The following is a 23,338-nucleotide window of genomic DNA, read 5'->3' as shown; positions in this document are numbered from 1 at the left end:
TCAAAGTACCACCTATAATCACCAACAGGTGATCTTTCTGCAGTAAATCTCTGCAACCAACATGAAGCCAAAACAAACTCAACTCAGTCTATTGTCCCTTAAATGACTTCTGTCTATTTGAGTTTACAAAACTCAGCAGTGTCTTCAACAAAATAAAACCAAAGTCCAGCATAGAGAGGCTGAGTGAATGTGGTCTGGACTCTGTGGAGGAGGCTCATGGTTTCAGAGATGCTGTAGAAGGACAAAATACCTGCACTGTGGTCCAGGTACACTCCAACTCTGGAGGACTGAGGACCTGAGACAGGAGTCCTAATATTGTCGTACCAAAAGTTGTAACTGTTTCTGGTACAATATAATGCCCAAGATTTGTCATTGTTTCCAAATCTACATTCATCCGAGCCCCCTACTCTGCTGATATTCTTGTATGCGACTGCCACACAAACTCCTTCTCTCCACTCCACCTCCCAGTAGCAACGTCCCGTCAGACTCTCTCTGCTCAGGACCTGACGCCAATTAGTGAATCTGTCTGGGTGACTAGAATAAGACTGTTGTTTACTCACTAGTGTTGCTTTCCTGTTTCCATCAGATAATAACAGATATGGCTGTGCTGTATTTGGATCCAGCGTGATTTCACATGAATACTGTAAGAATTCAGCTCTGCTCTTGGGTTCTGGTTGTGGCATTAAAACATCAGCTTCAGTCACTGTCAGTGAGATGCTTGTCCACTTCTCACTCAGAATGTTCTGTAGTTTATCTCTGACCTCTGACACAGCCACTGGAACATCCTCAAAGTACCGCACAGAATGGATATTGGTGCTGGATGACTCTGTAGTTTCACTGAGTCGTGACAGTGAGGGGTACTTCTGCAGAAAATGGTTGTGATCCTCTGTGTGTGAGAGCTGCTCCAGCTCAGCGTCTCTGCTCTTCAGCTCAGTGATCTCCTGCTCCAGCTTCTCCTGAAGCTCTCTGACTCGACTCACTTCAGCATCCTGCTTGGATCTGATCTGCTGCTTCACTTCAGAGCTGTTTGTCACAATGAGTTGAATTAACTCAGTGAAGATCTTCTCACGGTCCTCCACAGCTTTATCAGCAGAGCGATTGAAAGCCTCCACCTCCTGATTAAGCCCCATTACGACTTTCTCTCTGTCCTGGATTCTCTGCAGGATTTTTTGTCGACTCACCTCGAGCTCTGTCTGCCTCTCAGCCCTTTCTGCTGCAGCTGCGACTGTGTCGTGGCCTCTATGTTCATTTACAGAGCAGAGAAAACAGATACACTGCTGATCAGTACGACAGAACATCTTCATTACCTCATCATGACGAGAGCAGATGCTCTCCTGGAGCTTCTTTGAGGCATCGACCAGCTTGTGTCTCTTTAATGGAGCCACATCATAATGAGGCTGGAGGTGACTCTCACAGTAAGAGGCAAGGCAGACCAGACAGGACTTGAGGGCTTTCAGTTTTCTTCCAGTGCAGAAATCGCAGGCCACATCTTCAGGTCCAGCATAGCAGTGATCAGCAGGAGCAGCTTGGAGTCCAGTCTTCTTAAGCTCCTCCACTAAATCTGCTAACAAGGTGTTTTTCACCGATACAGGCCTCGGTGTGAATGTCTGCCTACACTGAGGGCAGCTGTGGATTTTCTTCTCATCCTCTTCATCCCAGTGGGTTTTAATACAGCTCATGCAGTAGTTATGTCCACAGGGAATAGTCACCGGATCCCTCAGTAGATCCAGACAGATTGAACAGCAGAATTTCACTTGGTCCAGCTGAGTTGCTTGTTGCGCCATTTCACCTGTCAGTGATGGTGACTGTGAAACAGTTTCTCTTTCTCTGAACAGAAACAAAAGATTTCTCCTCCTGCTCTTGTTCAGTTGCTGCAAATAATGACGTTAGTCAGATCCTTCATTCCACACTATGTTGTTGACACCCATCCTTTTACCTGCAGTGACACATGTGACGGGCAGGGAACAAATAAATATCGTGATAGGGTGGAGCTCGCTGTGTTTAAGAACAAAAGAAAGAGGGAAGGGTTTTCAGGTTTTACTGCATTTCACAACGAGTTGTTTTTTCTATGAGAGATGGGGCGTGTAGGGTGATCTTTAATTTACAACGTGCAGAAAAATGAGTTGGATTGAAAGTGGAGACTTTCTGCTCACAACTTAAAAACACTTAACCCAATCACCAAATAAATGTTAACTTTGTACATTTCTGCAATGAATGGATATATTGAAACGTTACTTTTCTTGAAATTTCAAATATACATTTCTTTACGTGTATGGTCTGGTTAGGTTTAGGCACATAAATCACTTGGCTAGGGTTAGGAAAAGATCATGTGTTGTCTTAAAATACCAGTTGTTGTCACTACAAACACGGCTGGGAAATGTCTCAACAGCCACTAAAATACCCGGTTTCGTCAGTTGAAACGGGAAGCGCAGAAATGATTTGATGGCAACTGGGCTCACTTAAAACTACTTTAAAGGGGAAAAACTGGAGAATTGTATGTTAAGAGGTAAACATCACTATCTTAAAGATCATTGTGAACCCTGATACTTGCTGCTAACTTTTCACATATAGGTAAAGTTCTTCAGGTAAAGTTATATCCAGAGAGTTATCCTTGGATCCCTGAGGATGTTAACTAGTGTGTTGACAGGCGTTGGTGTCCATGTTGGTTGGTTTTAGGGTGACCGCCCAGCGGAGCCAGGAGGATGCTGAAGAGGTGGAGCGGGAGCGAAGGAGGAGAAGCAGGGAGAAGGAGAAAGGAGAGGGGAGTCCCTCCGGGCCAGAGCCCCCCCAACACAACGACCGAACACACCATGACCGAACACACAACGGCCGAACACACAACACAGCGTGAGTACGACAAACTGTTATACCACTTCACCCTGTAATGGCCTTCAATTGCAAATATCTAAAAGCCAGACTAGAAATGGAGAGCTATTGGATAGAAGTCTTACAAAAATGATGGCTTGAAATTTCACATAACAGATCCGACGTTGGCTGAACAGGCTGTGATGTTTACAGCTCAGATTTCAATTGGGGTACTTACTACAGTGCTGATTACAAGGGAAAAGACTTGTGTGCATGTTTGTTAACAATATGTTTAGTCATCTTACACAGTCCAGTGGTGCTGCAGGTGAACGCGCTGAGAAAGCTGCTGCACCATCAGTTTCTGTTTGATTGCTCAGAGATGTGACGAGGGGAAACATGCTCATCACCTGAGACTGTAAGCTGCTGAGCAGACTCATTTACAGCCCCGTGAAGTAAAATGCACTTCACTCGTCACTGGTTCAGTCATTAGCCTCATGGTTAAGGTGTACGGTTATGTTTGGTTACCAAAAGTTAAGACAGTTTATTAGTGCACAAAATTGACAGGACAGACCAAACTGTCTTCAGCCTCAGGCTGTTTATATTGGATGATAAAATCAAATCCGAGAAAAGAATGAAGTTGTTTGTATTCTAGCTTTGCTGATGTGTACTTTTGAAATAATACAAGTGATTACATTGTTGGTTGGTTTGACATTTCAAAAAACCAAATTCAAACATTTTAGAAGCTCAAATATTTTGAATTTAGTTATAATAGAAGATAATTTTGTGCGAGGGCTGTTGATAATCATGTGAATCTTTCATCATGTGACTCAACTTGAATCTTTCAGCCAAACACATCTTTTGTGTTTGGCTGAAAGAGGTTTCAAGTTGACCCAAGAGGTCCAGGAAAAAAAGTTTTCTGTAAATGTATTCTCAGATGTCTGTCAAAACATAAAACTATTCATAAATGGCCACCTGGTGATTCTCCAATTTCCAGTTAAGAGTGTTGAAAACTTTATGAGACGTACTGCTAAGTAACAGACAGACAAACAAACAAACAGGACTGAAAATGTATTGTCTTTGATGGAGGTGATCATAAACACAAACGGGATCAACCAACAGTCAGCCAAAGGCGACACTTACAACCAGATTCCAAAACAGTTGGAGCGCTGTGCAAAGCATTAATAAAAACAGATGCAATCATTTGCAAACAGTGTTACAAACTTTTCCTGAGCCCATGTGCAATAAAATCCTTTTACACAATCATTTGTTTCACACAGTGGTGAACCTCGCCCCATCCCTGCTTGTGAATGACTGGGACTTTCGAGGATGCTCCTTTCATACCCATCATGACACTATCACCTGTCACCAATGAACCTGTTTGCCTATTCAATGTTACTAAAAGGTTTTTTTGGAGCACTCCTTAACTTTCACAGTCTTTTGTTTCCCAACTTGTTTAATACATGTTGCCCGCAACAAATTCTAAGCATATATTTACAAAACTCAATAAAGTTCATGAGGTGAAACAAAATATTGTCATTGTACTGTTAATGACTGAATATATGTCAACAAGGATTAACACATTATCGGTTTCATTTATGTTTAATACAGCATCCAAATCAAGTCCAGATCAGAGAGCACCAGTAAAAAAATATGTTTGCACTGTTCAGCCAAATGTGCAACACAATCCAAGTAAGCTGAAATTAATTACATGAGGGTTACAGCACTCGCAGCTCAGCTTTTGGGAGTTTTGTTCCTACTGATGAGGTACTGTCTGCTGATGTGAGCTGATCTGGAACGAGAGGCTGCAGCTACTCTTTGTTTATTGTTTCCATGGAGCCTGAAGCTGCAGGTCCTGTCTGCCACCTGCCTCCTGGCTCAACACTGTGCCCAGTTAGAAACCTTTGGATGACATCAGAGACACTTGGTAACTTGGAGGGGGAAAAAAAACATCAGAAACAAGAGATAAGCCCTAACAACAGGCAGCACTATAACTGGAGGAGATGGAGGAGATGGTTAAACAATGGAGGCATGAGTGAAAACAAACTGTACTGATAGCTCTGAGATCATTTTCTTTTACAGTGTTTCGATCCAACAGATACAAATAACCCTCACAAAGCAGAACAAGCAAAACACTGGAGGAGAAAATAGTTGGATTTTGAGTAGACATGTGTGAAAAAAAGAGGTTTCAACCTCAATTCACTAAACCACTGACATGGTAGCACCAACCTCCAATCAAACTCTTTCATTGATCAGTCAGATGACTAAAAGGATCTCTGTTTGGTCCTCAGGCTGGACGAGGATCTGAAGCCAAGCTGCTGCTTGGTTCTGGAGGAGGACGAGGGCTTCAGCGACTGGAGTCACAGGTTGGAGAATCGTAATGAGCAGGAGGTGCCAGATGACTGCAGGGTCAGGGTGCAGAGACCTTTAACATCACAGTGGAAACCAGAGCCTGGAGAGGACAAACAGCAGGGGGATGAAGAGGAGGAGCAAAGCAGTCGGTCCCAGGGAGCTTCAACAAGACCTCCAGAGAAGGTTTACCACATAACAGATCAATACAGTCAGTAATGGGGCTTTCAGGTGGAGCGACTGTTTGGCAGAAAAACAACTGAGTCTGGTTGTCTCATGTTTGCGGGCGATCCCGTCTTTTCCATTAGTGCCACCATGAGGTTCACATTTGTGATTTTTAATGAAATGTCTTTTAGATCAATTGCCACACAATTTGGTTCTGATTTCTGATGTTCCCCTCAGGATGAATTGTAATAACTTTAATTATCCTTTAAATGGTCGGTCCGTGTACAGAGAGTGAATTGGCATCAATTTCCATCATTTAAGTAAACTTAATGCACAAACAGTTCATGGTTGCTTCACAAATATGAGGATTTGCAGCTTTTCTTTTAATTATTTGAATGATTTTGATGTCTTTTTCATCATTTTGACGTTTTGAGTGTGAAGTTGTACAAAGCTGGACAAACCATCATTATTATACTTAATACTTTAACTGAAGTAACACTTATTTCTAACAGAGTATTTTTAATGTGAGGTATTAGTACTTTAACTAAAGTAAAGGCTCTTAATACTTACTCCATCGTATCGTAACTGTAAAGTAACAAGTCACCTGCTTTGCTTTTGGTTCATTTTAGAAGTCCAACAACAGAAAAGAAGTCAGGACATCATTCAGCTCAACGGTCTTCCTGCCACAGGACACCAGGCTGCAGCACGCCACGGGTCAGCCAGCAGACAGGACGTCTTACCTGGTTGCGGGGACGATGAAGCCTCGGTGTGTTCTCCACTCATGTCTGACTTTATCTCCCTCTTTGTCAAGTAGCATGTTTTAATAACCCTAAACGTTTTCTCATGAATAGTTTATCTCTTGGTTCATGTATGGTGTGTTTCTATCCTGGGATGTAAACATGCTCTTTTATCCAATCCACAACTTTCTCACTTTATTAACCAACTAAATCTTCATCTCCACAGTGGAGGAGCCTGCAGAGTGGATGGGCAGGTGGAGCAGGAGGAGAAAGAGGAGGTGCAGGCTGCTCTACAGACAGACTGGATGTCAGCAGAAACCCGACAGATCCCCAGAGATGAGGATGATCAGGAGGAAGAAGAGGAACTGAGCTTCACACATGAAGAGAAGGAAGACCTCCACCTCAGGAGGGAGGAGAGACACAGGGAGAAGGAGGAAAAGGAAGAGGAAGATCAAGAGGAAGAGGAAGAGTACAAGATGTCAGAAAAGGTTGGCCTTCCTACTACTGCTGCCTCTACTGCTACTGCTATGTCTATTTTTTGTCACTCCTTAAGATGACATTTGAGAGTTGGATGATCTTTTTTTAACCGTCATCTTAATCCACACCTAAATATGTTGGAAACTACCATCCAGATTGTCATAAAACATGCTGTGAATATTCAAAATGTATCCTTGACCAACGCCTACACTAGTTTACGGCAACGCATCTTGAAAACAAACTGCCTGATTTCCATAAATCGTGCTGTGGATATTCATGGTCCCCAGAGATGTTTTTGAGACTAGATGATCTTTCCTGTAGCACTGCAATCAGACCACAGCTTCCATTTATTAGCCAGTCATAAGAAAATCTAATGCTGAATCGACCATAGACTTTATTTAGCGCGTGAATGTTCCCAGAGGATGCACTGTTCACTTTATGTACATTCACACGTGAGCATAGATTTAGCGTTATCCTCAGGCTGAACCGTCAGGTCTGTTGAACATACTTCTAACAGTCTATTGGACGGATTGACATGATATCTGCTGACCACATTCACTCCCAGGCAAAACCTTACAAAAAAACAGTATTTTTCACTAAAACACATTGTGTACATTCTCAGCAACCAACACACTGAATCCATTTTCCTCCTCATAAAATTTTTGGAAACCTGTTTTTTTTTTTTTGTTTAAAGTTTGAAGCCTGCTTTTTTTTATAATGATGTTTACGAGCATACATTTTTCTTCTCCCCTTCCTTTCCCAACCTTTGCTGTGTTTCTTGGCACACTGCTGCGTCCTGTAGATAGACAGGAATAGTGTGAAACTCTCGGCGGGAATGTGAATCACGTCACCTGCGTGTCTATGCATGTGTGCAATTGTGCACAAGAACGAGAATAAACTAAACTCCATGGGGTACCTTTAATGTCCACGAGTCATCACCCAGGTGCCCCTATCAAACATACTTCATTTTTACCTTCATGACTGGATCTCTAAGTTGTATGTTGTTAGTTATGTACAACTTTTTCACATTTTGAGGCGTCATGAAGGGCCTATTTTAGAAATTTAACCTTTGCATATCTAATTCATACAATACTTTTACTACTAAGCAGTTCAGTTCTGTTTTTTTCTCCCAGTGTTTAATAAAACATTTAATCAAACACATGCATGCTTATTAGAACTCAGGGTTCATACAATTTGGCTTCAAATCTGAAAGCAATAAAGTAGAAAAACGCAGCTTTGGCTCACAGGGTATAGAAATGAGACCTGACGAAAGCAGCAATGATGTAAGATGTTGTAACAAATTCCTACTTTTACCGCTGGTGCTTTGCCAGTGTTTCATTAGTCTTCTGCCACCAAATAACACAGCATGGGTGAACAGCGTGAACATGTTTTTAAAGGTTTCAGCCATTACTTTTGGAAAAGGATGCGGAAGAAAGAACAGATGTGAGGGGAAACTGTTCTTGAGATTATACCCTTGAACACAATAAAACTTTTGTTCATCTTGATCAGCTTTCTCATTATAAAATAGTAACAGTTGTTGACGTGTTTCTGTTGTGCTAGAGGAGTCCAGAGTCAGTGGAGGGCGGGAGGAGCGAGGAGGAGAGCGGGAGATCTACACGCTCGCTTTGCAGCAGCAGCGAAGGCGATGAGTCGTTAAACTGCTACGGTCCGATGAGCCCAACATTCAAGGTATCTCGTCAAACCACTGGTGGTCAGTACAATAAAGTTTTCCGGATTCAAATCACCTTTAATTATGCAGTTAATCCAGTAGTAAATCTCGGATTTCTCCGACCAATGATGTCACAGAGAAAGCACAATGTTCTGTTTCGTTGCAATGCTTGTGCACGAATTTCAGTAAAGCTTGGAAGTATAACTCTCAATTTACGTTTCAAGTCAAGTCAATTTTATTCATAAAACCAAGTATCATGAATCACTAGTCTGCCTCAAGGATCTCTACAATATGTACAGCATACAGCACCCTTTATCATAAGACCCTCAATCCAGATCAGAAAAATCTCCCCAAAAAACTTTGAATGGTAGAAACAACAGCATCAGGCTGCCAGTCATCAAAATGATTGTGTCAGTAATGCCTCTAAATGACTGTGATGAATTATTAATGATTTTGCCTTGTTTCATATTAACCATGCTAACATGTTTTGTCTCTTTCATGCTCGCCGCTGTTCCACCAGAAACTCCTCATTCAGTTTTACCCAGTAAGTGCATGTGTCAGCTGACTGTTTGCCCTGAGGTGTGAAGAGTTGATTTGTGTCAAAGTCCGCTGGACTGAGTTCATACTTAATGTTTGAATCATGAGAGATGCACTGCATGTCAGAGTTGTACTTATAGTTATTAAGCTGCTGGAGACTGCAGTCATCTGCATCTCAGCCCACTGTGTCTTTTTACAGGATGAAGCAAACAGCAAAGTCTCAACAGACGGGAAATGCAAGGTGAGTGCTTCAGTGGACGAATGTCAGGGTCAAAGGTCGGCAGCGGCCATAGTATTAGGAATGTAACAGGTCGAATTTACCACTCTCTGCCCAGAATCAATGACATCTTTTATATTACCTTTCCAACATGTCTTCTCTGTTCTATATGGTTGTTTTGATCCATTTTATTTTTTAAGTAAGGCTTTTTGTAGCTTTGCTTTGAAAAGGCCTGTATAAATATGGTTTATTATTATGAGTGTCTTCCACAAGTCTTTCGATTAATGTAGCAAATGTCGCTAATGTGATACAACTAGGACCTGTCTTTTTAACCAGGATTACTAAGTTAGCTAGAAAGCTAGATCAAGTAAGACCTTTAACAACTCATTTTAATTTCATCCATGTGCCAAATTTGAGGGGTTCTCTCAAATTATTTCCTTTAAAAAACAACCAGTAGATAACGTACATTTCTGCCATACTCTGTGAAGAAAATATCAGTATTTAGTAGGTATAAATTACAACCTTGTGCCAGTTTGCAGGCCTGAACTAAAGCCAGCTTCCATCAAAAGTCTGTTTTCTCAAGTGTGAGTTATCGTCAGTGATTGTCTTATTTCTTTCCACAGATCATAGAGAGAACTGAGTCTCTGAGGAAAAGGTGAGTCTGTGTTCTGATGCATTGAGATAGATTTAAAAGACAGTCAATAAAACAGTCAGAGTAACTGACTGCTGCAACACTTCAGAACTGCAGTGGGTTTTAATTAACCCTTCAGATTATGTCGGTCTCCAGTGCCACTCAACCTCTATTCCCAGGAATAAAAATCCAATTTGGTTGTGCAATTGAGTTCACCCAAAAGTGTTATATCTCCTAAAAGAGTGGTTTTCATTTAGCGTCAGGGGACCTTCAGGGGTCTTTGAGGGCAGTCCAGGGGGAGCAGTGCAACAACAGGAATCATTATTTTCACTTTAATTCCTTTCCTTAAGTAACACATTAACAGAATGTTTGACTGTGTTGCTCATGTGTTTCATACGCGTTCTGTAATAAAACATTTAATGGCAAAATCAGATCGGGGACACAGGAACAAAATCTTATGAAATGGGGGTTCGTGGTCTGTTTAGAGGTCACTGATATGAAACAGACTCACATCTTAGATAAAACATAACTTCTTATTTTCCAAAGTTTTCCTTCGGTGGATTTAGTTCATGTGCAGCAGGGACATGTTGCCCGTGCAACAGCTGCATCTGTGTTTTGATTTATAACACGTTGACCTTGACTCATCTGAACTTTTATACATTCTTCTAAAGCACCAGCAGCATAAAGAAGACGCTGCTACCTGTTCCCGTTTCCAAGATTGACAAAAAACTGGAGCAGTACACACATGCACTCGAGGTAAAATCACATTGAGTTACACTCATTTGGATATTTTTTTCCTCTTATTGAGTTAAGCAATAAGCAGATAGACCCTGACAGTACGTCCACAAAGTGCTAACTGTGATTCTAAGATAACAGGAGCAACTCTTACTTGCCTTTCTGTTCTCTAAAAAGAAACCATAACTGATAAGCAGCCATTATGTTGGTGTTGTAAATTCAAAGTAGTCTATAAATTGCAGGAATTTGTTGCTATACCTTGTAAAATATTACACACTGTGTTCCTTCTACAAAGCACACACAGTTCTGAATCTCACTGTGTTTTTCACAGGTCTCCTCCTCCAGATCAGGCAGTCACGTGCTAACAGACTTGACCAGTCCCACCGAGCCTGTCTCCTCCAAGAAATGCCTGTTTGAGGCCGGAGAAGCCTGGAACCAACACGCTGTCTCAGTTTCACCATCCAAGGTTAATCATTACATAAGATGCATGTTTTGCTTGGACTATTTAATGTTTTTTAAAAGAAAGAAACAAACAAACAAACAAACATTTTGGATGCACAAAACAAATGCAGGTGGTCTTTAACTCTGAAGCACATAAAACCAGGCATTTGTTTTGTCACAGTCAATTAAAAAAATTCTTCTTTTCTGTGTCAGGATGCAGATGGTTTAAAAGTTGGTGTCGCTGATCTCATCAATCAGTGGGTGAGAGGAAGTGAGGATGGAAGCAGATGCAGCTCGCCCTTCAAACCAGCAGTATGTCAGAATTTTACCCTGAATTTCCAGTAATGTATGAAACTTTTTCAACCCTGTGCTCAATTTTTCCCCTCTGTGACATGAGGTTTACAACAACTTTTTATTTCTGTCAACTTCTCTCAACTCTCTACCTGTTTGAGAACTTCCTTACCTTTTCTTTCTCAATTAAGTTTCATTATTTTTTTTAACAAGCTGATTCATTTTGTGTTCCTCTCTGCTTCATGCAACCGCACCCAAACCACTATTCATCTGGCGTAAATCATCTCAACTCAGCTCGACAGTGCAGTCTGTAAAAGTCTGCCCCCTCGTGGCTGCAGCAGCATCATTCAGATCTTGGAGTTCAGACAGAGACGAAATGTGAACTGTATGCTGTTATATTTCCAGGAAATTAAACCTGATGGTGTTTTAAACAAGAACAAATCACACACTGAGGTTTCAATTTAAATGTCTGTGAATCCATCTCTGATAAATATTGTTTTCTCAACTGAATTTTTAGGACAGCTCTGGTGGTAAAAGATATAAATTTGTGGTGACGGGTCACGGCAAGTACGAGAAGGTTTCTGCTGACGACGGCTGCAGTGAAGATGCAAACTGCCAGTCAGGTAAAACCCTCAAGCATCCTTGATTTTGTGCTGTAATAATAATACATTTAATAAAATGTTAACCTCTTGTTTAAGTGAAGTGTTTAAAGTAATTTGTTTGAAGTATTTTTTTTGAGAATTGATGTCACTGATGCTGGTTAAACTCTTCATGCTTCATGACAAGCTAATTAAAGGATTATCTCATGATATCTTACTGTCAGCAAATCAAGCATCAAATGTGTATTAATCCGCTGCTGAAAAATAGTCCCTAAAAAATGCACAATTTCCTCCCGTTTGAATAATGTTTGATTAAACTACAGTGCTCTGTATCAAGAAGTTGTAACCCATTTTAAAAGGTTTACATCTTGAGTAAGAACCAGTGGTGCAGACGGGGTTATGAACACATTGTTGGTTTTGATCTCTTCCTGGGATTTGGTAACAATAAGAAAAATAAAGACAAACACAAGCCTCATCAGCTGTGATTAGTTCTGTTGGAACTTGTCATATTTTGGATGCAACCAAAGCATTGTAATAAAAAAAAAAAAAGAAAAATACAAGACACAAGTTTCACATTCAGCTTTATGTATATTTGAGAATCACACAGTAAACAAAAACATGTCATAGTTTAAGCATCAGTGTACAGTACTGAATCAGGCTGTGGTTAGCTTATAGGGGTAAGGTTCCCCTCATCTAAAATAAAATCCACATCATGACAGTCATCTTGGGGAAACAACAGTTTTTAAAATCTTACATACAGACGAAACAACAACATGCTAATATCTGCCACAGCAGCAGCAAAATCCTCCAAAGCTGTGAAACATCACACTCATCATCTAATATCTGTCCTTCTTCTCCAACTTTCAAACACATTTTCTTCATTCTGTCTTCAGCAAGCCTCAACATCATAATCATCATCATCACCATCATCATCATCATTCAATTATTTTCCTTTCTACATCCAAATTACAAACTCACTATTATTGTTCAGAAGTCCTGGAAGATCCACCACAAGGCAGGAAATTACTACACAGGCAGGGTCACTAAGTTTATTTGTTGTTGGATGTTTCAGTGTGAAGTGTATCTTCCTAGACTTCGCGCAACACCAGTGATATAATAAAACAGGATTTTGGTTCAGGGATGTATTAGATGTTGCATATTTTGTATTGCTAACATGACCATAAAATGAGATTGTGTTGCTTTTGTGGGCAAGGGAGGCCAAACGTAACTGACACAGTGGACTACAGGGTTTGTGGTGATACCAGGTTGAATGAAAACAAGACAAAGCATCAAAAGCCATGCTACCAGCTCAGTGCTTTGAGCTTAATGCTAATATTCCCACTGTGACAATCCTAGTCTAGTGTGTTAGCATGCTAACATTTGCTAGTTGGTGCCAAATTTTAAGTGCAGCTGAGGCTGCTGGGAATGTCGATCATTTCGCAGGTAGTTATAAAACAAAGTATTTGACAAATTTAAACAAATTGATCCAATAGTTGTTGAGAAATTTAAGTCGAGACCAAAGTTGTCGACCAACTGACTGACAGACCTAACATTACCATCCCAAGAGCCGCTATAGTACAAAAAAACAAAAATCTCACCGACACATGCACATGTAAGCCTAAGCTGACATACAATTATATGTATCGACATCAGATGGGGATCTTTAGTCATCATGATATTTTTCCACATTGCCCAGCCCCAAGATGGACCAGCCTGTGTGACTGTAGTTTCCTGCCTTGATTGAAAGCCTGGACATCCACTGCTTTGTTTTCTATCCAGACCTGACTTGCAGAAACCTAAATCTGATCTGACTTGACCTTCAGCCGTCATTCATCTCTGTTATCCTTCTTTCAAGAGCCATCTGCCCTGTTGATCCAGGAATGTAAAAGCCCTATTTATCACAGAGATTAAAAACTCTCTACCAGCGGTCTACACTAATAGCCTTTGTTTAGAAAAATAGAAAAAAGGTACAGCATGACAAATGAAACCATCTTTAACCTTTAAGTATCTACAGCGCATGCATTCAACACTACAACAAAAGAAAAAAGACAAATCTATCCAAGTTGCAGATAATATAATGATCCTTTCTTTCTTTGCATTATTTTTTTCCCATTAACATCCTTATTTGATTTGATTAAAAAGTGCAAAAAAGCCAAACCTGTATTACCTTATTTTTTTTACCTGGAAAAGCTATAACAGCTAAATCATACACTAGATAAACTGATGAAAATGTCAGAAATCCTTATTTGACATGATGAATTCTCTGTCTTTGCTTTCCCAGGTTATATTTTAAACCAGGGCCAATACGTAGCTCCAGTATTGACTCAGGTAGATGGTAATTGAGCAGTAGTCCCCAGCAGTCTACCTCCTCACTGCAGCCTTGACTTATAAAATGACCTAAGCTATTGCAGAAATCCATAAATGCTTTGAGATGTATTTTCTTCCAAATTATCTTCGTATGATTGCTTTTCTCAGAGGCTCCCTCAGCTACCTGAGATCTGTCTATTTTGTAATCACTTAGAGAAACCGCCCACATCACTCATGAACCCCAAACATATTCTGAATTCAGTTCTAGTTATTTACCGTTTTTTTTTTCGAACCAAATCCTCTGGCTTTTCTGTTGAAGTCCTTCTGTTCGTCTTCCTGACCTTTGCGTTTTATCAGCCCCCTTTCAAACACTGCTGCTATTTTCGTGAGCGGCTTCTCTGCTGCCTCTTTAAGTTTCCTGGCATCAAAACGGGGGCTGTACAGCAAAACTGGCAGGCGATTGACAAAAGCAGGAACATCGGCTTGATTGTCTTTAGGGGGATTGTCTTTCGAGGCCTTTTTGTCGTCAGAGTCTTTCTTGGTGGAGTTGATCTGCTGCATGATTCTTTCTTTGGTAGAGAACATCTGAAAGAGGAGGGCGTCCCACATCTTCAATGCCTTGGGACCTTGTTTGTTCATAACCATCTCTTGATTGGCACATTGGTCTGTAGATGGTTTATCCTCATTACAACCAAGGTCTGTGTTCTCGTTGCTGCCACTGGAATCAACCTGAGATTTGGCCTCTGGCTGTGGAAACTCCAGTTCCTCTGGCTCAACGACCATGTGTTTCTTGAGCCTTGACCATCCGCTGAGCTTACCCTTGAGGCCTTTCAGCTTCTGGGCTGCTTTGGGCTCAGCAGATGAAGGGGAAGTTTCTGCTTTAACAGCTTTCTTGTCAGTTGAAGATGCAGTCGATGTCGTTGACTTCCTGGAGGATTCGACCGCCGGGGCTTCCTTCGGTGCAGCTGTAGTTTTGGTCCTCGGAACATCCTTGTCTTTGAGTCCAGTTTTTTGCTGAGATGGCGGTGATGTTCCTCTTTTTGGTGATGGAGCTTTGACTGAGACTGAGGCCTGAGGCAGAGAGGCAGGAGTGGCAGAGTCAATCACAGCGGCTTTAACTATGGATGGTTTCATGTCTGTGTCTGTTGCTGGCTTTGCAGGGGAAATGTTCTCTACTGGTAGCTCTTTCGATGGCTGGACATTACTGGTGTGTGAACTAATCTGGACGGGATTGGGTGGAGACTTTGAGTCATTTTGTACAACTAATGGTTTTGTTTCTACAGTGGCAGAGGGGGGCCTTGGTTCTACCTGTTTAGTAGGAGGTTGTGATTTTAGAGTGGGTTTACTGGTTAAAACAGGATCAGGAGAATGAATCGGAGAATTAGCTTCAGTGTTCAGTGGGGAGATTTTTTCTTTCTTCATGGAATTTGTTGCTAGGTTTGTTTTGATCTTGTTAGTTTGGGAATGTACTTTGACCTCAGCATTGTTTGTCATAACTGAAGTGTCCGTTACTGTGAGTGCTTTTATTTCTGGTTTTGAGATATTCTCTTTGATCAATTTAGCAGATGGCTGAATAGCGCTAGTAGGAGTATTATTTCGAACAGGTATAACTGGAGGTTTTGTCTGGTCTTTCATGATGATTGATGAGGGTTTCGTTTCTGTAACATGGTTGAAAGAGACAGGAGTTTGAGGGGACTGGGGCAAGGTTGGAGTATAGGTCCGATAGGTAGGTGTATTACGCACTCTTGGCTCTGGTAGAGGGGAGGATCTTACTGTAGGAGGGCTAAGTGGGGCTCTTGAATCTCTGGTGGCTTCAGCAGGGGGGTGAATATTTGTAACAGTGCGGTAATTTAAATCAGTGTGCGATACAGTTTGAGTATTTCCAGTCTGAAAGTTAGTTTCTATAGATTTCTGTGTTTCAGTGACAGATTGCCGAAACTGTTTCACTTCCGTCAGAGAGCTCAATGAATTCACAGATGCTTTAACGTTATCTCCAGATGTGATTTGACTTGCAATGGTTTGCTGTTCTGCACTGATACTAGATATGTTAGCCATGGCATGTCCAGATAAAGTGGAAGTTGTTGTCTCAGTCCTAGATCTTAGAGAATGTTTGGTTCTTGCAGGCGGACTTGGTAAAGTTTTATTGACTAATATTGGCTGAATCAAAGGAGATTGCTCTTTAACGGTGATGGTGTCATTGGTAATTTGTGGTGCAGAAGATCTGGGATCAGCGAAAAGGTTGGCAATTGGTGCCTTTGAGTTTGTGTAGATTCCTGTTTGAGGAACAGAGCCAGAAACAGGTTTTGCATCAGTAGCTGGTTTTGTTGCAGATTGACTCTCAGGTCTGTCTAATCTCAGCTGAGGGCTTTTTGGTATGACATGCCTCATGATGGGGCTTGACGGCACAGGACTTTTAATAACCTGCACAGTGTTTAAAGATTGTTTGATGCTCGCTGCTGGGCTGTTCATTGTAGGCAAAATAACTTCTGCATGAGGAACATTGCTGCCGAAATGTTGTTTGTTTGATTTTGCAATTTCAAGAGGTCTGCTTTGCTGAATAGCCAGTACACTTCCAGGTTGTCCGGGCGAGACTACGTCTGTCAAAGACTTACTGACAGTGTGCGATCCTTCAGATGGTTTGTTTGACAGTTTGGTTTCACTGCTCGGTGTGTTTAGTGCCACGTTTCCTTTTGCAGGATTAGAAGCTGGTCTCGTTTCAATAGCACATTTTGTTTGAATGTTTTCTGCTCTAACAGGTTTAGTGGGAAGATACTGCATTGGTGTTGTCAGTAAACCTACTCTTCCACTGGTGGGTTGAGGATGCAATTCTGTGTCTACTATCGAGCTTCTGATTCTGTCAGTGGGGGTTTGGGGATCTATATTAACTTTGCTCAACAGTTGTGTGTCTTTTGCAGCGATGTTGAGATTGGTTTCAGTTACTCGTGTGGCCTCGACGGTAGTTCTGCTTGAATTGGTGTAGAAACTTTCCGCTTGAACAACTTTTTCTTGGCCACTCAGTCCTATGCTTCGCGGTGTCTTTAGAAGCACATTTTCACTAGTTGTGGTTAGCTTTTGGGGCTGTTTTGTGGCCACACTAGAGGCCCTATCAGGGAATCCAATATCTGAAATGTTTGGTGATTTATTTGTAGCGACAGATTGGTCAGGTAGTTTGGTTTCTGTGGTGAGTTTCGGTGGGGCAGTATTAACATAAGGCATATTTGGTACACTTGGCACTTGAGGTGATTTCAAAGACAGACTTTCTCCCAGCAAATGGATCTTGTTTTCTACTATTTTATTATTTCCATGAATTTTAATTTCTGCACTGAGCTGTTGTGTTATTTTTGTGCTTTGGAGGGATGCTGTGCAGATACTGTGCTGTGCAGAACATACAGATGCTGTGACTGGCTTATGTAGCAAAACGGATCCTGTGGTAGCATTAATTGATTCTTTAGAAAATATATTTGAATATTGGGTCTCAGTGTTTGTTTTGTCAGGGATACGTTCTGTATTAGCAGCCACAGAAGACAAAATGTTCCCTGTGTTTGTTTTATTTGGTAGAGGAAACCCACTGCTTACATTGATATTCTGATTAACTTCTTCCCTTGGTTGATGTAAAACAGTTTCAGTAGCCAGCTTGGTGGCTTGTTGTTTTCCTACGAAGGATGCACCATTAATGATGGCACTGCCTGAGAATTTGGGCTCTAATTCTGCGAACAGGGATTGAACAACCAGGTTTTTACAGTCAGCTAGGTCTGTAACAGGCCTGGGGGGGAGTGACGGAGGGACTACACCAGCAGTTTGATAAGACTTCACTGGAGCTATCTCTATTTGTCCTGACTTTGTGTCTTTGGATTCACCTTTCTTAGATGTTTTCTCCGGACTTACACCGTTCTCTCTGACATTCTTGTCTTTTGCACTTTTTTGCTGTGTTTCTGTATTTGAATCTACTTTCACTAAAGGTAAGGAAAAACTTGACAGACCACTGCTATCAGCCAGACATGGAGTCGTATTTAGTGCTGCCTGTATAGAAAACAGTGCCGCACTTTGTGTGTATACCTCACCTGCTTTAGGTATTGGTATTGGAGCCTCAGTGTACGAGGCTTTTGATGCGGATACTTCACTTGTGGACTGTTGAATTGTTTTCTCTGTCAAGCCAAGGGGAAGCTCAGGTTTTATTGTGTCCATGCTACAAGTTTTGAGTGATTGTATTCCAATACTGTGAGCGTCAGACCGACTTTCCTCAAACACATCTTTGCTACATGTGACAATCCCTTCAGAATCCCTTGGAGTTGATTGAGGCTGTATATTTTGAGCTGTGGAAACCTCCATCGAAGGGGGAAGATCTCGGTGTCCATTAAGTTGTTCTGTTGCATCAGACCTGGAGATATGTGATCCATCTACAGCTAGATCTGACTGTGTTCTGTTTGAAGAACTTTCATCAACCCTTGGGGGTACAGGGCTCTGATGTGATGACGCAGTCCTAATCCCACCATAGGCGGTATATTGAGCTGGAGTAAGCCCATAGTACATTGAACGTGATTTGGGCTTTGAGGCCGCTAATGACATTTGAGTCTCCAATAGTGACGACAAAGACTTACGGGCCTCATTCACAGGGCGATGATATGTGGATGGCAGGGGGCTTGGACTTAGTGGTGCTTGCATCGAAATCACTGGTGTAGGGTTGAAATTGTTTGGTGCAGGGGAGAAAAATGATGGAACCGTTGGCAAAGAGGAAACTTGACTCTCCAAAACTTGGTCTGTTTGCAGTTTTGGGGTGATTGGTTCTATTAGTGTTGGTTTAACTACAGCAGAGTCTGGTGCAGGCATACTTAATGCCAAATTCTCTCTGGGGTATTGCTCAGTAGTTTTTGTTCTTTGTATATTTTGAATCTCTATCTCTTTGTAATTGTTGGCTTGTATGATCGCAGTCAGTTGATTACCATCAGTCACCTTCAGTTCTTCTGTGGCAGCAGGAGGTTTACTTATACCACTATTTTGACACGCTGACTTTTGTCTTGGAGCTTCACTGTGTCTTGGAGCTTCACTGTGTCTTGGAGCTTCACTGTGTAATGGAGCTTCACTGTGTCTTGGAGCTTCACTGTGTAATGGAGCTTCACTGTGTCTTGGAGCTTCACTGTGTAATGGAGCTTCACTGTGTCTTGGAGCTTCGCTGTGTCTTGGGGCTTCGTTGTGTCTTGGAGCTTCGCTGTGTCTTGGAGCTTCATTGTGTCTTGGAGCTTCGTTGTGTCTTGGAGCTTCGTTGTGTCTTGAAGCCTTGTTGAGAATCGCCAGAGTTTGTAAATCTTGAGAGGAGTTGAAAGCAGGACTTGCAGCAAATAAAAGCGGGTTAGGTTTGGATATTTCAATAAAGGGTGTGGATACTCTAGCTGGTGTGCAAGAGGGAGTCTTAGGTCTTCCAGATTGGGACCACGCCACCGACAGTTTCTGATCAGTTTTCACCACTGATACAGCTGTTTTCTCCCTTGATACGGCTGGTACCATTGCTCCCTGGTGGGTTGCACTTATTAATGTCAGGTCCTGGATGGAGGGAGGTTTAGAGATCTCATAAAATGTTGCCTTTGATGTGTAAATCCTGGTCTGTGCTGTGTCAGGCCTTGTCTCCTTCACTGCTTCAACAAGTGATATTTTTGAGGCGGTTATCTCAGAGGTCATCTGGCATGGAATGAAGTTGCCATTACTGGTAGGTCTGGCAGTCCAAGATGATGCCTGGCTCTGAGGGTAGACTTTTGAACTGGTGTTTGTCTCCCTCTGGCTGGGAATAAAAGGTTGTGTCTGAGTGTTTGAAACTGATAGCAGCAGTGGAACAGGAGGTAGGTCTGAAACTTGAGAAGGTGGCATGCCCGGGCCACAGTTGGGGGCGGCCGGGGATAGGGTTAGGCTATGCGTTGATATTTTGGTGCTGGACTGCGACATGGCGACTGGAGGGACTGTTGTGACTGACCCATGGGAATTTGGTGTCATGTTTAATCTGAGAGCAGTAGAAAGAGGTGGTGCAGGAACTTGCTCAGGTTGTGACCGGGGTGGTGAAGCCGAAGGTGGCATCATGAAAGGCGTCACGTCATCGAATAAAAAAGAGGAGCACTCATAGAGCGGAGCCACCTGCTCTTCAGAAGTTCTGATCTGAGCATTGTAGGACTGAGGGGGGAAGCAACCAGTTTGGCTGTTGGGGCTGCTCCGTGGATGAGGGAATGCAGATGCAGAGTGATCGTAGAGGGAGCTAAAGGGAAAACTAGACACTGAAGGGTCTGCAATGTAGACCGACTCTGGTGTCCTGGGCGGGCTGGACTGGTCACTGTGCTCAAGGTCCGTGCTCGCTTCATTGACAGGCGACAAACAGGAGCGAAATGGGATAGGCGTCTGAGATAGGCTGCCTTTTTTCTTTGCTCGTTTCTTCTTGAGTTTCTGAAGCCTTGCATTGTCTTTGCCTGGCTTTGGCAGTAAGGGCGGAGGATAATGCTGGGAAAGGTCGGGATCCAGCCCATTACTGTAGCTTACTTCCATCAGCATTTCAGATTCCTGCAAGACAGACAAGAAACATCAGTCTTTTTAACTTCATCCAAAAATTTGCTGAACAGACACAAACCAGGCAAATCATTCATCATAATAGGACTGTCATCTAACAGTCGGTTTCATCATAAGTATATTGTAGTCCATATTAAAAATGAGTTAAGGTTTCCAAGGAAAAAAAACAGAACATCAAAGCCAAGATCCAACAAATAACTTAATAGAAACTAGATTATTCAGAAGAGAAGAGCAAGACTTTGGTGAAATCCTGTTGTTGCATGGTGTGTTGTTTCTAATTACTAAACAATCAGGATTGTTGAGAAGTTTTATTCCAGTGCAGAGTCTGGCCAGAAAATGCATTTTTAATGTCAGAAATATCAGCAGCTGGGCAAATAATCACTGTGTTTGTTTTTTATTAATTGGAAATGAGATATATTTAATTTAGGTCATTAACTATGTTTGTATGACGAATATAAATGTTGATAATACAATGTAAAAACTTGTTGTTCTTCTTTTTCAGCGGGAAATTTCTATGAAGATTTGTAAAACACATACTGGACTTTAAAGAATTTTGGGTAAAAAAAAATCTTTGATACTGCACAAATTATAGCCACTATCACTTTACCATTCTCTGTATTTCAGGTATAAGTTGGAAATGAATTTAAATGATGTTGTAATGACAAATTTCCTGTAATACTTTGTTTACTGTTACAAAACGTAGTGAAGCAAATAGTGAGTCTTTTTTCTTTTTATCCTGAATTATAATCTCAAGATCTTTTAAAACTTTGCAATAACTTCAATTAAACAGATTCCTGATGTTTGTTCCTCAATAAAAGTTTCTGTCTTTGCTTCTTTTATCATTTACTGTGTCAGTGACCTTATCGTTGTCTGCTGTGTTCCCAGTATAGTGTATTCAGCTGCTTACCATCTGTACTGATTTAACCTGTGCTAATGGCTCTGAGACAAGTCTGCAGCTGGCTTTGAAAACTATGAGCTCTCATGACAAACGAGCTCATTAGGGTTTCAAAACTCTTAATTGGGTCCTGAAGATGCTGCATGGCTACAAGAAGCGTCAACATTGGAAATAGAAAGGCATGTAAAGCTGTTGCTTATGGCAAGGCTACTTTGAAATGATGACAAACTACTTATGAAAATAGTCTCTCAAGGAGACTGTCGGATTTAAAAATGACCTCTGCAAGAAATAAAAGTAAACCCAAAGGACAGTGATTGACACTTACAGGAGGGTGACCAGGTCCATGCAGGGAGGAGGGGCGCTAATAGTGAATGTTCATAAGCAAAGAAACGTTCAACAAATGTGAGCATCAGTAATTTGGGTCCAAATTCCTCAGTCATTGACATAACAAGCAGACAATGAGAAGGGGGTCAAAGGTCAGAAGCATAATTAACCGACAATAAATATGACATACATGCCTCTGTAGCCAGGATATTAGACAAATGTGTTTAAAAAGGGTTTGGGAGAAACTGGAGCTGCAGAGGAGGGAACTGAATTAAATTAAAGTATATCACCAGTCATATGGAGGAAGATTCATTCATTTCAAGAGAAATCTGTTGGAAAATTCAACTACTCTTCTTTATAATGTGTTTTCCAAACAAAGTATTCTACAGAGGAAGCTTAAGCAATATCTCAAAAGATAATTCATATTCAAACTTTGATATTGACAATTTATTGACATTCATGATACTTTAGTTTACGGTATAATCTACTTTTACTTGGCTGTATTGAGTGGCAACATATGAGCTTATTGTTCCTTTCCTGTCTGAATACTGGAGTATCTTTGGTGACACTAGAAAATGTCCACGGTCTAATTTTAGACTGAGGGAAATAAGAGCAAACACCCTGACACCGAGCACCTGCTGCCTGCTGTCCTGCACTCACACAAACAGTCTCAGTCTGCTGGAAATCAATCTGAGACCCAAATCCTCTCAGAACGACTCCAACTGTGAGCTTGGCCTCGTGTTTTAGAGTGAGGATTATCTTTAATTTTTGATAACGTCATGTTGCATACCTCCTGTATGTCATGAAATTTAAGGTTTTTTGGCTATTTTTGAGCAAATGTTTAACATGAATCTGTGTTGTCGAAGCGACTCCTGCAGTCACAGTGACAAGGAAGCCAGCTGACACATTAGAAGTCCCCCTTTTAAGGCTTTGGGGTTGGATATCTGGGAGGTTTCCATTGGAGCAGCTCAAAAGGGGAAAGTATAATATTAGCTTTGTGATAAAACTGTGTCATGACCTCATTCTATCTAGCTTTGAAGAACACAATTAAACAAAATGGAGGGCAGGCTCTTCATTAATCAGCATGTTGCAAGTTTATGAATCTGAGCAACACTTACCTGAAGTGGAAAAAGGTGTTGCTAGTGTTTAGCTGGGCAGGCTGCAAAGCAAACAAAACAGAGAACATTTATTTGCAGCTAAAAGTGGAAAACAAAACAGGCTAATAAAAAGATAAAAGTATAATTACTGTGCAGGTGTGCAAGTTTTGCTAATGGCTAATTCAAGCTTTAATCTATTATAGCACAAAAAGTGTGCAGAAACAGGGTAAACATTGCAGTGCATGCTCTTCCTCTCACAGAAATACATACAGTATATGCATCGTGCGTTTAAGATTTCATATCGCGCATTGCTTCTACCATGCACCATTTGCAAGTTAGCACCCAGCTAACAGGTCATGCTGCAGTATCACCAGCTTGTCAATCAACAGACACTGAGTTTGACTGGTTTACCTTCGGCGAGCGGCTGTCGGGACAAACTGCTCTCTGCTTGTTAATCCCCGATCAGGGTGCCACATGGCCGACTCATCCTGAAGTGAACTGAAGCCTTAGGGAGCGAGCCAC

At 41.5% G+C, this 23,338-nt stretch overlaps 3 protein-coding genes across 3 annotated transcripts in view; 1 reads left to right on the top strand and 2 right to left on the bottom strand.

Moving 5' to 3' along the window:
* The window catches only part of LOC311262242 (uncharacterized protein), a 27,387-nt gene extending 6,057 nt beyond the window's left edge, over positions 1 to 21,330 (top strand). Inside the window, exons 2-14 of the mRNA XM_084361507.1 lie at positions 2,677 to 2,847; positions 5,094 to 5,337; positions 5,946 to 6,082; positions 6,280 to 6,541; positions 8,091 to 8,219; positions 8,720 to 8,743; positions 8,936 to 8,977; positions 9,577 to 9,608; positions 10,256 to 10,340; positions 10,651 to 10,785; positions 10,974 to 11,072; positions 11,569 to 11,674; positions 21,003 to 21,330. Of these exons, the coding sequence (XP_084217633.1) occupies positions 2,677 to 2,847; positions 5,094 to 5,337; positions 5,946 to 6,082; positions 6,280 to 6,541; positions 8,091 to 8,219; positions 8,720 to 8,743; positions 8,936 to 8,977; positions 9,577 to 9,608; positions 10,256 to 10,340; positions 10,651 to 10,785; positions 10,974 to 11,072; positions 11,569 to 11,674; positions 21,003 to 21,028 (1,492 nt within the window). The 3' untranslated portion in view covers positions 21,029 to 21,330. The remainder of the gene's footprint in view (positions 1 to 2,676; positions 2,848 to 5,093; positions 5,338 to 5,945; positions 6,083 to 6,279; positions 6,542 to 8,090; positions 8,220 to 8,719; positions 8,744 to 8,935; positions 8,978 to 9,576; positions 9,609 to 10,255; positions 10,341 to 10,650; positions 10,786 to 10,973; positions 11,073 to 11,568; positions 11,675 to 21,002) is intronic.
* Positions 114 to 1,784, bottom strand: LOC311269863 (tripartite motif-containing protein 16-like; the record flags this gene model as incomplete). The annotated part of the gene is made up of 1 exon (XM_084374353.1): positions 114 to 1,784. The coding sequence occupies one exon, from the start codon at positions 1,782 to 1,784 to the stop codon at positions 114 to 116; it is 1,671 nt and encodes a 556-aa protein (XP_084230479.1).
* On the bottom strand, positions 12,215 to 23,338 carry LOC311262235 (uncharacterized protein). Its single transcript, XM_084361500.1, has 3 exons — positions 23,228 to 23,338; positions 22,838 to 22,878; positions 12,215 to 20,494 (listed from the first exon to the last, which is right to left on the bottom strand). The coding sequence occupies exon 3, from the start codon at positions 20,483 to 20,485 to the stop codon at positions 14,222 to 14,224; it is 6,264 nt and encodes a 2,087-aa protein (XP_084217626.1). The 5' UTR covers positions 20,486 to 20,494; positions 22,838 to 22,878; positions 23,228 to 23,338; the 3' UTR covers positions 12,215 to 14,221.

The sequence above is a fragment of the Pagrus pagrus genome (genome assembly GCF_965226575.1).
Source record: "Pagrus pagrus genome assembly, chromosome: 1".
Taxonomy (NCBI): Eukaryota; Metazoa; Chordata; class Actinopteri; order Spariformes; family Sparidae; genus Pagrus; species Pagrus pagrus.
The sequence above is the reverse complement of the archived record's forward strand: the minus strand, read 5'-3'. Positions and strand labels throughout refer to the sequence as shown.